This window comes from Syngnathus acus, chromosome 1 (genome assembly GCF_901709675.1).
Source record: "Syngnathus acus chromosome 1, fSynAcu1.2, whole genome shotgun sequence".
Taxonomy (NCBI): domain Eukaryota; kingdom Metazoa; phylum Chordata; class Actinopteri; order Syngnathiformes; family Syngnathidae; genus Syngnathus; species Syngnathus acus.
Window position 1 is genome coordinate 8,942,619 of NC_051087.1, and position 16,618 is coordinate 8,959,236.

The 16,618-nt window shown below is 39.3% G+C and overlaps 1 protein-coding gene across 1 annotated transcript; it reads right to left on the reverse strand.

Moving 5' to 3' along the window:
* Positions 1-14,991: 14,991 nt before the first annotated feature.
* On the reverse strand, positions 14,992-16,317 carry tmem186 (transmembrane protein 186). The gene is made up of 2 exons (XM_037259764.1): positions 16,159-16,317; positions 14,992-15,877 (listed from the first exon to the last, which is right to left on the reverse strand). Exons 1-2 carry the CDS (start codon positions 16,168-16,170, stop codon positions 15,209-15,211), a joined length of 681 nt encoding a protein of 226 aa, XP_037115659.1. The 5' UTR covers positions 16,171-16,317; the 3' UTR covers positions 14,992-15,208.
* Between the last annotated feature and the right edge of the window lie 301 nt (positions 16,318-16,618).

Here is a 16,618-nt window from a genome sequence, read left to right on the forward strand (position 1 = left end):
AGCAGAAGGAGAACATCCAAGCAAAACATGTCACCATCTGCAGGTGAGCGTAACATGAACGCTGAATGCTTTTTATTTTATACTTGAAGCCCTGAAATGATTGACGAGTAAGTCAACAAACAAAAAAAACACACCAAAGTGTCAATTCAGAATGTCCATCATCGGGTTATACTACAGTGAAATAGATACCGTAAGAAGTAAATGAGTGATAATGTGTCATTTCAGATAAAAGCCACCATTTCACTAAGTAGCAGTAGACTTTTGCCTTCAAGACAATTTGTAAGTCTCTGCTCAGAGGTAGAACACAAAACAAGCTTCCAACATTTTCTTTTCGGGGTGGTTACAGGATAATATTGGACTGGACTTTTCCTCCCCGGCCCAGAAGAGGTGAAGTGTTTCTCATACGTTCGCCAGTTCATGAACTTACATTACTTGGGAAAAGGTTAAAGCTAACTTCTGGTATGTGTTTCATAAGTCTTAATGTCTCTAATGGCTTCATTCAGTAGGTGTGATGCTAAACACAAACGTCAAAGGAGTAAGCCAAAGCCATAAAAGTACATTTCAATTAGTTTTGGGATCTTGCAGGCCTTTTTGACAACATACAGGACCTGTTAAAGCTTGTCCTGTGTTGTCTTAACCAAGAATTAACATCTAAACCATAATCCAATGATAGTATATAAATATCAATATACTGGCAGTTATTGGATTACAACAATCTAGTGGTAGAAATAATTAAGACGATTATCCTTGGCCTGCCGCCGTACTATGCAGTCAGGATGTCGGCATAAAACAAAAGTACGTGGGCATCAGTCACGTCATGTCCGAAGTTCTATTGCCACCCCGTAAAACCGCCAATGGTGTCACCAAGCCAGAATGTTAACATAATTTTGGTCCATTTTGGGTTCAAAGGTTATCATAACACTTCTCAATCCAAAGAAAACCACAAAGCATACTTATGGAATTCATTCTCTAGAGTAGATGATAAATACAATAAGCTAAAGTCTCATGAAATTTCAGGTGACGTCACAATGACAGCAGATCAGCATTTGTTTGAGTTTTGAGCTCTTTTTCTAAACTATTTGTCCGTTCACTTTACAACATACCCACCTTCAGGACCTGGTGAATGCTACTGAAATATAACTTGAGTTTATCTGGAGGACTCTCTTTTAAAAAAAAACTTGAATCAGTATATTCATGTGTAGAGATGACACAATACCACTGAGACATAATAAAAACATACGGCAGAGCTTTGAAGCTGAAGATCTTGGAATCTTCCTGTTCAAAGTGAAAGATGATTCTGCTGGGAACTAGTCTGGAAAGCTTCATAACAGGCACCAGCATTAATGCAATGATTCCTGACCTAAATTGTACTTTTATGATTCTACCAACATTCAGGGTGCTATGATATCCAACCAATGTCCTTTGGCCTCTTTACATGGCATCCATGGTACTTATAAGAATATTTGGGTTCATTCTTTGTGAAGAGAGACATGTGTGATTTTGGTCTTAATTGAGTTACAACATGGAAATCCGGCATATCATGAGAACAAGTATGTAGAAATGTGACGCAGTTTCCATTCTTGGCTGGTCGATGCGAGTGCTCACCGTGGGTGGGAAAGTACAATAAAACGGAACAGTGAAAAGCACTGAGACGTGACTCCCTCCGACAGCGAGACAGGTCACATGAGGGATGTCACATGGGGTCGAAGGTTGTCCAACTACCTTGGGTGGCATAGTTTGGTTTCCCCTGCCGAATCCTCCCTCGGGGAGTCATGAGGAGACTTTCGACAAACTTGGACAAACATGAGTTGCTCTCTCAGTGCCCCGCTGCGCCTTGACATGTACGCGCTATTCCCATGTTACACATCATGTGCACTGCAAACCAGCTGAGGAGAGATTTGGATGACAAATGTATTGAGTAATAAGCACAAGCACACAGCCTGGGTGGGTTATTAAAGGAAAATCTTGTCAGAGATCCATGCCAGTGATAACAAAATGGCAATGTGATGAAAATAAATATTCTCTTGTAGTCATAAATCGGAAAACTTTTACAATGTAGTGACACCATTTAACATGACACATTTTGATGTTTAAACGGTTTCATCAAAATGATGTAGTGTAGCTTTACACCAGTGTAAACTACAACCACGTGGATGGAATGGATTTTATTTTCCATTTTATATCCTGCTTGAGGTCATCAGGGGGCTTGAGGGTGAGCTCGACCTTATCCCATGTGACTTTGGGCTACATCCTGGACTGATCTTCAGTCAATCACAGCAGGGCACATATAAACAAACAACCATTCACCAATGGACAAGTTAGACTATTCTGGAGAAATCCCAGCAAGCATGCAAATTATAGGAACACATAAAGAAAGGTGAGCCCTGATATATAGACCTGGATCTGCAGAACTACGGGGCAGCCATAAAAAACATGATCATCTCAGCATAATCTCAGGGAGAAAAACGGTGTCCGAAAGTGATTTGATACTTGACCTGAAACATAAAACACTGCCAATTGAGAGACCAGATAAAAGCACAGGCTGAAGCCTAGGCTCCACGAATATTGCAGTCCTCCCAAAAGACTCTAAAAAAACAACAATAATTTGATTTAAAAGCGTCGTATGAAAAACACACAATGCTCAGTGGCTCATAAAAACATTTAGAAAAGCCGACTGGAGGGATGCATTGCATCATTCAGGGCTTAAACCATTTTGGGCAGGGCTCCTGGCAACCTGCATTCAGCTCTGGTAATAAAATTCCAAATATGTATTGTGTTTCTCTAACCCAAAGGAAATAATATAATGAAGGTTTGAAATAAAAAAAGGAAAATTTTCTTGGCAGAATGCTTACAAGAAACGTAGCAAGTAACGTTCACCGCCACATCCCAGAAAATTTCAAACAAAAAGTTTGTATATCTGCCGCCCCAAGCGCAATAGAAATTTGTCTGCAAAAATAGTTGTTTTTATCAATTGCAGTCTTGGAAGCCAACTTGTGTCAGACATGATTTAAAATGAAAAGTAGTGGACTCTGTCCCACTTCTACAGTATTTTAGTCCAACACATCTTGTGGACTACAAAAGGCATGTGTGCACATTTAGAGCGCTGAAGAGACTTGAATGCATCACTTCTGTAACCAGTGGGTGCTATTATGAACATCTTGTAGAAGTCTGGCCTCAGTTAAAGGACACGCATTTATGACAACTCAAGTTTATGGTTTTGTGAGGAAATCAATGCAGAGCAATAAAATATATCCACCTTATCCAAAATATCATTCAGACAGAACGGATGATCCAGATGAGTAACTAATTTCACACGGCACAGCTGTGTGTTGTATTCAAAGCGTTCTTAGAAACTTGAGCGCGAAAGACGATAAAAATTTGGCAATTTGGGCAGGCCAATGCAGTCGAAGGTGTCCTAAGTCTTAGGGGCGTTCCCATTATATACAATTTTGCGAAAACAAATGTACATTTTAAAGTGGTGGCTGGTATATTTATAAATATTTGACTTCCATGGCGACATTACAAATAAGCGGCACCGTATTGCACAAGCGGCTTATCCATCTGTTGCATTGCATACATCAATGATTTTATAGCCAAAGGTTGACGTGTGTGCATCTGGGAAGCATCCGTTTTGAATCAAAAGGTAGCACAATTGCCAAGCTGGAAACTATCAAGGGGCAAGAATGTTCTGGAAAATCTAACCAAAACTATCAAAAAATGTACAGCTGATTTATTCAACAATGAAAATTAAAACCATCTCCAGTGCCTTGAATATGATACTTTGCATTGATTATTTCAAAACTATTTCCCGTTTTCAATGTCAATATTATCCACTGTGACTATATGAAGCCAATAAATGTGTTTTACCCTAAAAGCACAACGTTCGGTGAGAAAAGCTTGTATGGTTCCTTTCCATCTTTTCTACTTGACCTACAATAGTCTGAAAACAAGCATGTGAATTCCCACTTTTAAGAATATATTTTCACAATGATGAAAGACAGACAAACTGCTGTCAGTCTTGTTCTTGTTTGTTGAACGATCCAATTCAGTCATGGGAGTGTTATTTCTGCATGGATTTCTTTGTATTTGGCCTTTGATTCCACGTCGGTGTTTTGTGGGAAAGACACGAATAAATCAAACTTTTTTTGACAGCAGTAATTTTTGGGTCAGAGTTGAGTGTCGCATCTATGTCTTTAGCTTGTCTCTCAAAGTTGGCAGCTTGAATCCAAGAGCATTCATCCATTGTGAGGTGCTGCATTAAAAGGGCATTCATCTTGATTTTCTTTTATTTTTTTACTTCAAAGCCAACTTTGCAAACTAAATTGTGTTGTCCAAATAAAACCTAATATATAATGCAAACAGATGACAAAGACATTTGCAAAGTTATCCAATTACTGAATTCTTGACTTCAGAGAAAAATCAAAGGAGCACAAAGCAAATTGGATGTAAATGAAGAAAGTCAATAAAATCCAAAGACATAAAAAAACAAACTCTTAAGTGATGCACATATTTTAGCACTCGTCTTACTGCTTTGCCAAGGTAAATATTGCCCCATGAAGAATCTCCATCCAATTTATAAACCAATTTAAACTTATTTACATAATGCTTAATGATCAAATGAAACAGAGGAACTGATAAATACAATTGTTTGGCCACATTGATAATCCATCAAACATAATAACAAAGAGTGCCTAGGTGAGTATAAAAATGAAATCACAAATTGCTCACTTATCATCCAGGATCCCTCTACAATGGAAATAGGCCATAAAACTGTGCTGCGAAACAGATTTGAAAAGTAGCCCCTTACCTTAAATCAAGATCCACACAGCAGCTTTTGTTGCTCCGTCCTCCTGTGATGCTGCGCCCTGTGAAACAAAGCCAAACTTTAACAACCATCTTAAAACCACACACAACCAGATATGATTTCTAACATTGAGGTCACAGTGTTTCAAATCAGAACATTTCTACAGGTGGATCCACCACACAAATGCAAATATGTTTCTCCTTTGTGTTTGCTGACAAAGAATTAATCATCATTTGGCGCTGCTGTCAGCATATTTGTGATTTTTTTTCTTGATTGAAACTGGCGATACAAGCTCACCCGAGAATGTCCTGTTCAATATCAGTCTGGGTGAAGACAGCAAAGTGTTTCAAGGTGTCACTACTACACATGTACTGGCTCCAAACCAAAACACACACACAACACTGTGTCTATAGTTAAATAAGTTATTAAAAAACATATTAGTGAAAGATTTCATTATGCTGTATGAAAAGTCCCTTCAATGGTGGTGACATCTTGGTTGAATACTTGATTGAGTTGATTTTAATTAACTTCTATGTGTGGCATTGACAAGAAAGCATAGGTGATGATTATCAAAATGTGCTTTCAATTTATGACATACATTGAATAATGGCTGACATTTAATGTCCGGTGATGATCCTGGCCTTCTTCCCAGGGAATAACAAAATGGACCTGACAACTTCTGTTCAAGCAATAAGGAGATATAGGCAATATCACACACAGTCCAGAAAACGAACCCAACTTATCAAGACTGGAATCTATTACTAACTTGCTCTGTTTGGACTATTTAAAGCCTGTGCACAGTGAAATAACGTAAGGCATGAGGAGTGTTTCCTTTGTTCATCAGGACCAGATGCCATCAGCTATTAGTTAAGAACTTGATCTTCACTGGAAAATGTTGGATTTCACAGCAAATGTTGTTTCCTCGTGTGACTCAGCTACCTGCACTTGATGTCAATGCATCACACATGCTCTCTTATCCACGTCTAGTAGCCACATGAGAGGAAACACGAGAAATATGTGCACCCCCACGGTGTTTATTATCATATTATTCATCAGCTTTGCGGTAATTTTCATAGCAGGCTCTTAACCTTGTGGTATTTATTTCACACAGTCTTGTGAGCCCATGCGTGACCCTAAGCACCAATTGTATGACAGAAAAATACTCATACTCGTATTTTATTCCAGTCCAATTTCCAACTTTTTGACGCCGGACCAATTTCTTTGAATGGGTGCTTATTAAACAAGACATTTAATTTATTTGAAACCTCTATAAACACTGTAATCTAATAATTGTTTAAATGTGGCAAATGAATATGGTAAAAAGAAGCATTCTTGTGCTGCTACAACATCAACCATTCCCAGATTGCACTTCACGTCAAAGCGCGCATGGAGAGCAGACCTTCCTTACATAAACAAAAGCATGAATTAATTGCAACCTGGCTGGAATTGGACGAGAGTGCTGAACCTTCCTGCTGTCCAGTTGATCTACAACAGAGATGAGCGTTCCAATCACAAAGAGCACTTAACGCTCAATTAAGACAGTTGTCATGATGATCGCTTTGAAAAACAAGAACTCGTGGCCCACCAGCTACCCCTTTGGCTTTATTTTTAGGGTGGATGGATTTAGGGTGCAGGAGCTGGTATGCATGTATATAGGCCAATATAAATAGCCCTGGGACGTTTAAATTACTGCAATTTATGCTCTGTGAGGTAAGAAGACCGTGCAACTACACCATCTGGAACCTTCTAAGCATCCTGTTGCTCTGTGACATCAAAAATTGTTGCTAAATTACAGATGATACAATCAGGTTGTATTTACAATTATGAAATAATTTAAGTGAGATAAGGAGGTCCAAAATGATTCAGCCCTGCATTTTCTTTATGGCTTGAGCTTAACGGTAATCATATCTTCATCGTGCTGATGAACAAGTTATATTTTAAGTAAAAATGGAAACAAATATGGGAGTGAGTCAGTTGTCTGTAAGAAGTAGTGCAATTATTTTGTAGCTATGAAAGCTATAAGGGCATTTAAAGTATTAAAAAAAAAAAAAGAAGCTGTTTCCATGTGAATAAGTAATTTCCTAATGCTAAATGATGCTGAAATTGTTCATTTCCCCGACTTCCTTGCAGGCAGAGTAGGTGAAGCTTCTCACTGACGCGGTAAATGTGAGTTTGGATAAGCTCCGGCTCACTTGTGACCAGGAACAGGCAAAGCAATACAGGATAGAAAAAGGATAAATGGATGATGTAGTCTAGGACAGGAAACATAAATGTTTATGATACATCCATCCATCCATTTTCCATACCGTTTGTAAATATTTATTGAAGCACACTTTTTAGATTGCATTAAACATTTCATTGTTTGTTAAATAGTTAAGAAAAAAAGAAATCATCACCTTATTAAAGTGGATTAAAGTTAATCTTTCCAAAATTCCCCCACCAAACATTCCCATGGTGAACTACCAGAAATACTGCCAAATGCCCTCCCTTTCGGAGCCCTACTGACATTATTGTTGCAATTATGTTTGGAATGATTTTGTTGTTGACTGTGTTCCCAGAGTCGCTTCAGTCCAACAGTCTCCTTGCGCAGACAGGGAGTCTACCTGAACGCTGTTTACCAGAAAACCTGGAATCTCCCTTCTGAACACAAAAGGTGGACGTGCATGTGCAAGTGGACCGTGTCTATTTGTGTACGCTTAAGTGTGTGGACTCCACGATGTCTCCCCGTATCTCCCACTCACGTACAGTAGGTGTGACCCACTGTGTACAGCGCCTCCACTCCTCATCCCTCCCAAGTCGGGGGAGCAAGCGATGGAAGGAGCAGCCGTGATCTCCGGTGCTCGCTACGGAAACAATGGCAACGTGCCTCAGGGTGACAGCAGGGGACGGGAACATGCACAAACACAGGAACCGGCCATTCTGCCACTAGGGCAGGCCACCCTGAGAATTTGGAGGCGGGACTCTCTCTCCCTTTTTCTGATATGCCCTAATATGAGAAAAATGACACGCTTGCCGATTGTGTGCCGTTATTAGCCAAGGAATCCTTAAGGGAGCGGCTCAGAGCGCCACAAAGTCTTAAGGAATGGGACAGAGATATTTTTGGACACAATGTATTGTTACTTAGAGCCAAGAAAACAGATTACCAAAGAATAGGGACAACACGGTGGGGTTGTGGTTAGCACTGCTAACTTAGTTGAGATTTTCCAGACTATAAGGCGCACCTAAAAACCTAACATTTTCTCAAAAGCCGACAGTGCGCCTTATATATGGACCAAATCCCTCAATTTAAACTGGCCCAAAGCATTGTGTCATGAAATCAATCATAAGTGGCCCGCTAAAGACTATGAATCATGGATCAAAAAGACTATGGATCATTATTTTGTGATTATAAAGTAATTTGTTGCGTCTGAAGTTGAAATAAAAAAGATAAAATGGAGAATGATTTGATTTGGATTAAAAATCTGACATGATGCATTCATGGTGCGCCTTATAGTCCGGTGCGCCTTATATAAGGACAAAGTTGTAAAATGGGTCATTCATTGAAGGTGCGCCTTATAGTCAGGTGAGCCTTATAGTCCGTAAAATACGGTACCTTGCCTTTGCCCTAATATCAGCTGGGATAGGCTCCAGCTCACCTACAACCCCAACAAAGATAAGCACTTTAAGAAATATCACACCTTTAGTGCCTTAAGATAACTTCAGATGTATGTTTTGGGGTCACAAATATACAGAAGTGTCAAATCCAGGTCCAAAAAATAGAAAGCCTGCCACTGTTTGGTTTTAGCCAGAGGTGCTTCTTATCAACAGGCATGAGCAAGCCTTTTTACTGGACCTTGATATTACACCTCTGCAAGTATATCAATATAATAGAATTTTATTTATTTTGTTGAACAGATACTACTTTAAGCTTGCATGCAGAAATACACTCTAATCTAGGAAAGTGACAGGCTATAGTTAAAAGTCAAAGGAGTGTGTAACATCTGGACAAAACTTCCTGCCCGCAATTTGCCAGACAGAAATAGCAAGATTGTATCTGATTTCCTGACAAGATATCAGGTGATCTATAAACTAACACCGCATGTCAGTTTAAAATGAACATTGTGAAACTCTTGACTTTGTCGAGACATTTTGTAAAAACAACAGTGTCATTTAAAAGACTGCGATTATCCTCTTGGCATGGTGACTAATCTAATTTAAAGGTGTCCTGGTTTGTGTTTGGTGGTCAAATTATACTGCTGCTTACAAACAAAAACTCAGTCAGCCCCACTGGTTTAAAATGATGTATAATTTGAATTAGGTGTCAGCTAGGAACATTAATCATTGGTTTGACGATGGTGGGAGGATGTTGAAAGTTTCTACGTGTCAACAGTTAAGGTCTTAAAGCAAAATAGCAGCGCAATTAAAACTTTAATAACTTCATTGTAATCATTGTCGGTATAGTTCCACAAACAGCTCTCATTCCATTCAAACTGCACATATGATTCATGATATTTTCCACAATGGACTGACTGATAATAGCATGGCAGAGCAATAAACCTGCAAATCAACGTTGCACAACAAACCATTGACTTCCGCCTTGTTCATTGTTGTGTATTAATGCCAAGTACTGGAAGCCTGCAGCACTACAATAAGTTTGTAGATTACATCACTTGGCACTCCTTTGGCACTTAGCACCTACACCACCCTCACAAAACTCCTCCTGCCCGTTGTAGCATTGTTCGGTATTGATGAGCTTGACCTTGAGGAAATCCTCTGCAGCGCCTGTCAGTCTGTCCTGACGGGAGTTGCCAAAGTAAACATGACTAATCAGCCAATAAATCATGCTGGGATATACATGACACCTCCCTGATGAGGAACAACGTTGTTGTGCCCTTGTGGAGTTATAAAACGACATGCATGGCCGCTGGTGCTGGGAACACAATGTTGGGAACAAAGCAGTTGTCCCTCTGTACTGTATTGGTCCCATCGAGGGATTTTTTTCTGTAGGAACTGAGTGAGGCTTCACTTTCAAAGAATCTAAATTTGAAGTAGAGCCAATTCGGCTTTTTCGACAGGTCCAGTGTGAGAACCTGTATTCAATGTTGCTTTTTTGTATGATTTTGAAACATTTAGTGGGGTAACAACTACTAGTGGTTCCAATAACCTCCTCAGATATTACAAGAAACATCGTGCCAGAGGAGCCTAAAAAATTGAAGGACGGTAAAAGGGGACATATGGAAATTGTATTTTTGGAATTGTTTGTGTATGGTGTGCCTGCCCAGCGATCAAGTGTGAAATTACAAGAATTAATCTTTGCCCGTTTCCCCCAAAAAATTATGTGGGCAAGCCTCTCTAAACTTCTGCCTGAATGTTAGGTAGCAGTGTGGCTAATTTACATATCAATGGCAATGGCAAACCTCATATGTCCCAATTTGATTAAAAAAAAAGAATTCCCACATTTCAATACTGTTGGTCAGGTTTTTTTTTTTTTTTTTTTAATTTGACCATTCTAGTGACTTAGCTCTCTTTACAATCCAGCTAATGATTACAGAAATATATCCTTTTGGGGTCTCCTGAAAAGTGATGATAATGAAAGCACAAGGATTTCACCCACTGCCAGCCATATTATCCAAGCCCACACAAACTTTCTACACCAACTGCATGCCAAGCACTTTCAAGCCACAGCTGCACTCCGCTGCCTGAAACATAATGTCAAAGTCAAAAGGCAAGCAGAGCTGCAACGTTTTATTAAATGCACAGATTAGCGTTAGCTGACAGCTATAGCTTCTAGATCCACATACTTGATTGCTCAGGAACATAGATGAGCAGAATAGATCAACAGAATCAAATATTTGATCAGCACCATTTGGAATACAAAATGTGAAGATTGCTTCAACACCCTACACATTTCGTCTATCTTTAAAATAAATAATCTGTTGTGAATTCCCCAGTGAAAGAATGTGTCTGCTTGGGGAAATGGAAAAGAGATACATTTGTTAGCAGCTCAAAGGCATCAATATTTGGACTCGGTTAAGGAGATATTTCCCCCAAGAACACAATAGATGTTGTGATACATACAGTTCATTGTCCATTGTCAGATTCTCCCAGCCTCACCCTGTGTTACCCATAACATGTCCCCTTGACTATTACTGGAAAAAACATCAATTGGACAAGTGAATTCTGAACGCCTTTTGTTTTCAAATAAATCCCAATAGTGAGTACTTTGATTGGCTTAAACCCAGGTTTCCATAGTGATTGGACACATAGCTGCATAAAACAAAGGTTGGAAATGTGAAACATGTCCAACAACATGGCCTCTTTTTTTCCACCTTATTTCTCATTTGCACCAAAAAAAATAATATTTTTCACAATTCTCTTATGCATGATTGCATTCAAGTTGAATTTAAACTGTTTGTTTCTAATTAGATGCTTTTGTTCAATCAGTTGCTGTGTTCAATAGTATGTCACAAATACACGATTCAGATTTCTGCATGCAGTTTGGGTTGTGGAGGGCTCACTGAAGCAACCAATGAACGGTTTGAATGAAAGGCTGAAATCGTTCGAATTTCCTGTCTTCTGTGGCTTGTCCACCACTCTGAATCGTTTTCTCTTGCAAAATAGGATTTCCCCTCAACAATATATTTAGGCTAGTGATCAGGCTTAGGGTTTATCTCTAGGGGACATGTGTTTCGGATTTTCTTGGAGACATAGGGGATCATACATACTGTATAAAGGGGATAGGGGATTGTTGGGCGGTGAGGTGGGGAAAAAAAAGCGACAATGCTCTGCTACAATGCAGAGTTTCAACTTTCGGGGATGGATTTGTGAGCAGCTGGACAATTAAAATAACTAACAATAAAAATGAATACTCCCGGAACTACGGAAACTATTAAGATAGTCACCGACAAGAAGGGGGAAAAAAACCTCAGTGAGAATTATGATATCTTTACAATAATGAAACCCCCCTGGTTTCACCCTTTGGCGTTCTTCCAATACAATATGTCAGGTACAGTTAATGTCAAGATTAGAGTCAGTACGTTAAACTGTCATTAGTTTTTCTCCATCCCAGCTTCCCATCCACCTGCGCTTTATAATGAGATTACTGCAACACGCTCAGCGACAAAACTGTGATCAAATCGCATGCCTGGCTTATGCGTACACTTTCCTCTCTTTGTTAGCCCACAGCCTCGCACACATGGAGCTCTGGCTTGTTTCCTGCCATAGATTCTAAGAAGAGTGTGTTTCTAATTATAAACGGAGCCCGAGGTTAAGCACACTCTCTGCAGGCCACCATAGCCATGGGGATTTATGGTACCAAGTTCCAAACTCCCACCAGGGACGCAAAGCTGCCCACTTTCTACTGGTCATAAATCAAACAGTATGACTGGTAGCTGCAGTTCTCTTTCAAACGGAGATGTTGGGAGGAACAAAATTCGACATTTTTGGGTGTCTTCTTTAAGTCACCTGAAGTTCATAGGCTACTCAAACGTATGTTTCCTAACAGAGGTTTTACCCTTGGGGCTTAACAAAGGGCCTATAAGTAAGGCTACAAAGCGACAAGAAGTTTGAAATATCTCAACCAAGATGTTCATCAACCTTCATGATGTCAAATCAAGTCAACATGCTTTGTGGAATTAGTCGTACTACTCCTATAACTTTTCCATGAAACACTACGAAGAAGACAGCAGTACCTCTTAAAAAGTGAATTCGGTAATATTTCAGAAGTCATTTCTTTTCAAGTTTCCCAATGATTAACTTGGGCTTCTGACCCTCCATTCACACATTAAAATTTCAAACTCTTAGGTTAGGATACATACATGATAAATGGTGTCCTCTATGTGTAGATTTTCACCATATTTTAACAAATCGTAAAAAAAGTGTCATCAATTCAAAAAATTGAGAAGGAAAAAAAAAAAGAAAGAATTGGTAAACAAACAAATTAATATAGAATATCAATATTAACATAACCTCCTTGATTGAGGCAGTGTGCTGTATGAAAGAATTAAAAAAATCTGAGTTAAAATACCATTTAAAAACTGGTCTTCATGGCCCCCCTGACATGACAGCCTATTTCACATATTGTAAGACAGAGTGACAATTTCCATTTAAAACTTTGCTGCTTCAGCTTTAAATATTTCAGATGTGCATATCAATGCAAACATAAAAATGTGCATTTGCAAAGACTTTTCCAGATAAACCAAAGTTGTGCAAATAAGGACAAAACAAAACGATGCAAAACTACAAAAAAGTCATGAAGTTTGATCTTTTAATAAGGAGTTATGTCTTCTTTTGCAACCTTAAAATACCCATACAGCGCTTAGTTTAGTTACAGTTTTGCAATTCCAACCATTATTACTGCCCCCTGACAGACATCCTCCTGGTTTTACATTAAAATTATGACACAATAAATGTGGATTATTTCAGGGTGAGACAGACTACTGAAAACAAAAGAAAATTCTCTGCAGACGGGAGAGTTTCCCTTTTGTGTTGTAAAGATTCAAAAAGTAATGACATGAACAATATGGAATGCACCTTATAACAATAAAAGGGAACAACAGGCTCTCCTGTTAGATGTATGATCGCGATGATCTGGCATGACTGTACACTCCATCATGGACTGACTGATTGAAGCATTGACTGCATGAGAGGTGATCTAAACACGATGGCATTTCGGAATGTTTTTCTGGGGAAAACACCATGGGCTGCCATTTTTGCACACCATTTCTTCATGTGCCCTCCTATAGAGTATTGTTCATGACTAATGAGACAAGAAAAGCAACGGTGCTGTTCATAAACACCGGAAGTGGGGCTGAACATTAAAAGCGAAATCACCTGTGTAGCTATCGACTCAAGTTCAATGCAATATTGTTGATCGGAGGAAGCTCGTCTGAGTTATTAACAATGAGCAAACAAACAGAGGTGGGTCTCTAGTCGCCGTGTTTATTAGGAACCAGATTGCAACAAGCAGCTCTGGGGCTTTCCTACATTGGAACACAGCTCTCCTGGGCCCTTTGAGAAAGCGCTGCCAGAGTCCACTTCAAAACACGGAGGTTTGGCAAGGAGGGGAAGAAAAAAAAAAAATGGAGTCCAGGATCATTCTTTGTTCTTGTTTTCAAGTGCTCTGGGAGTCCATAGGTGAACTGATGCTGGGCAACAACTTTTGAGTGGGATTGCAACGACACAATAACTGAATGTTTATTCCCGGTGCAGGATGTTTGAGTGGATTTAAAATTAACTGTACTGTAAACAGCAAACTACAAGAGGTCTGTTCCTCTGTCCATGGACCTGATTGCACTTGAGTTTTTGCATTTGAAGCATAATGCAGAGAAATTAATTGGATACATAAATATGTACAAAGGCCATGAATAACCTATTAGTATTCATTAACATGATAATTTAAGGGAAAGGACTAGAGCTGTTGAAATGTAAAATTTTAAACTGTATTGAATCATGTCATTTATTATTTTCTTAATTTTTTGTTGCATGTATATCATTTTGTTTTTCATTGTATGTTCAAATAAAGAAATCAGAATAAAAAGGGAAAGACAAATATGCTGGATTAGTAGTTATACAGAAAAACTCGTGGCTAGAGACTAATGTCATGTGCAACATGAAAGAAGTAAACAGCAAGTCCATCTCGATCAATAAATTAATGCCCACTCCGGTGGATGACCTTACAGCAGGTGTAAAATAAAGAACAAGGCTTCTAGTGACATCTAGAGGACTCCGTGATGTATTACATTTACTTCGACAACGAAACTGCATATTAGACACCAGTCCCACTTTGTGCTGCAAACAAAAACTCCAGAGAGGCACAGTAACTCTGTACTTTATCTATTTGGTCATGGAAGAGGAGATTGTGAAGAACAATCCTCAGGTTACTACAATCTACTGCACTGCAGAGTTGCACAGGTGCAAGAGGTCCGTGACCTCTAATGTTTCTATGAAGCCGACTCAGGTCAGCTGAACCGCCATGTTTGCTTCACGACCTGGTACCTTCTGTGAATGTGGATACACTGTAGTTTTCTGACACTCTGCGACATCCCATCGACTGCCATAACCTCAACAAAACACTACAATGCTGTTAAACAATACTTGACGACATTTATAATTTCAGAATTATATACTTGACTGTGGTTGAGAAAGCAAAGCGTGGAGAGTCTATGTTATGGGAATGTAAATGAACAGTCAAAGAATGAAACAAACCATCACTGAAATATTCACGCTCCTTTTATTTCTCACCTAATTCCTTTCTTTGTATTATAGCGACAGAGGTCAGAGCAAACTGACTCTTCACTGACTAAAATTATTTGTGCTGTGAAACAAGCCTTAATAATCTTAATATTTGAATTCCTGTGCTTCTAACCTTGATGTCATCTGGCTACACAAATTAACATTGTGCAACGTTATGACACATAGCAAACATCAATTTGAACTTCCAAAAACCTTCTCAAAGTGTTGCTTGTCCACCACCTGTCCAAAACGTGTGGAGAAAAACAAAGTCTGGGGAGTGCTATAACGCTTCAGTTTCAGTACAGTCTCGTGTGAAGAGTCCCCGGTGTCCGCAATAGTCATAACATCAGACACGGGCATGTAGATGTCATGGCGCCTACCCCAGAATGTCAGGTGGGACACTTTGAGCGTATTATGGGCCGAATCCAGGTACATCATTCCCACAACCCTCCTGAAGAAGTGGCTAGCTGTGTACAACATGACACCAGCAAACAGAGCCGTTCCTGTCGTGTAGTTGACAAGAAAAAGGGAGGCATCTCCCATTAGGTATAGAACGTACACAGGTGGAAGGATAATCACAGTGATCCCGGTTTGGAGTAATTTTAGCCTGGACACGGCTCTGAAGAGCTTTATGTGAGGGAATTTATAAATCATGTCATATTTCTGTGTGGACAAATCTGAGCACCTGACAGAGGCTGTGATTTGGGGAGTAAGGGGTCCACGACAGCCTTGATGGAGGTTTATGTGCTTGGATGCACAAGGCCAAACTCCAGAAGACAAGGGAACTCTAAGCTGCTGGCATGATCCTCTTATGCAGGACAGGAGGTGAGACCTTCCCCTGCCTGCTAAGGCTGAACAGATCTGGTGAGGAAAACGGAATAAAATATTAGATACGTCTCTCCATAATCAAGAATTGCAATTTGCAATACTAACCACTGCAATATAAAATAATTGAGGTCATAACATTGTCATGGAAGTTGATTATTCTTATAATGAAAAAACTGCAAATTAATTAAATAATTTATTGTAATGGAAAGCATTAGGAGCTGCAACTGCAGTGTAGGCGACATTAAATGCCATACTTCTGACTTGTGCTACGATTAAATCTTAATTAGATTTTAGCATATAAGCAAGTTCCTCACCAAGGCAGGCATCGGGACTCAAAGTGGCACAATAAATAAATGTTGTCCAGGAACATGAAATGAAGGTAGCTGTCATTACTCCATTATTTTGTGGTACAGGAAAAGACCTGAAAAGACACCCGGAAGTATTTATATCCGTTCCTTCGTTGGACGTCAATATAGCGCTGAAGGCAGTGCAGGCTGGTTACCGCCATCTAGCGTGTGACGATAAAACTGACACTCCGTAAATTCGGTGTGAGGCGATGATGATGATGATGATGATGATGATGATGATGATGATGATGATGATTGATGATGATGATGATGATGATGATGATGATGATGATGATGATGACAGCAAAAAAATACATTGCAGTGAATAATTTTGAATTAAACTTATTTCTATGTATTTTCTATTCTTTTTTAAAATAAGATGTTCTCTACGAATATTGACTGACTGACATGACTAAGCCACATAATT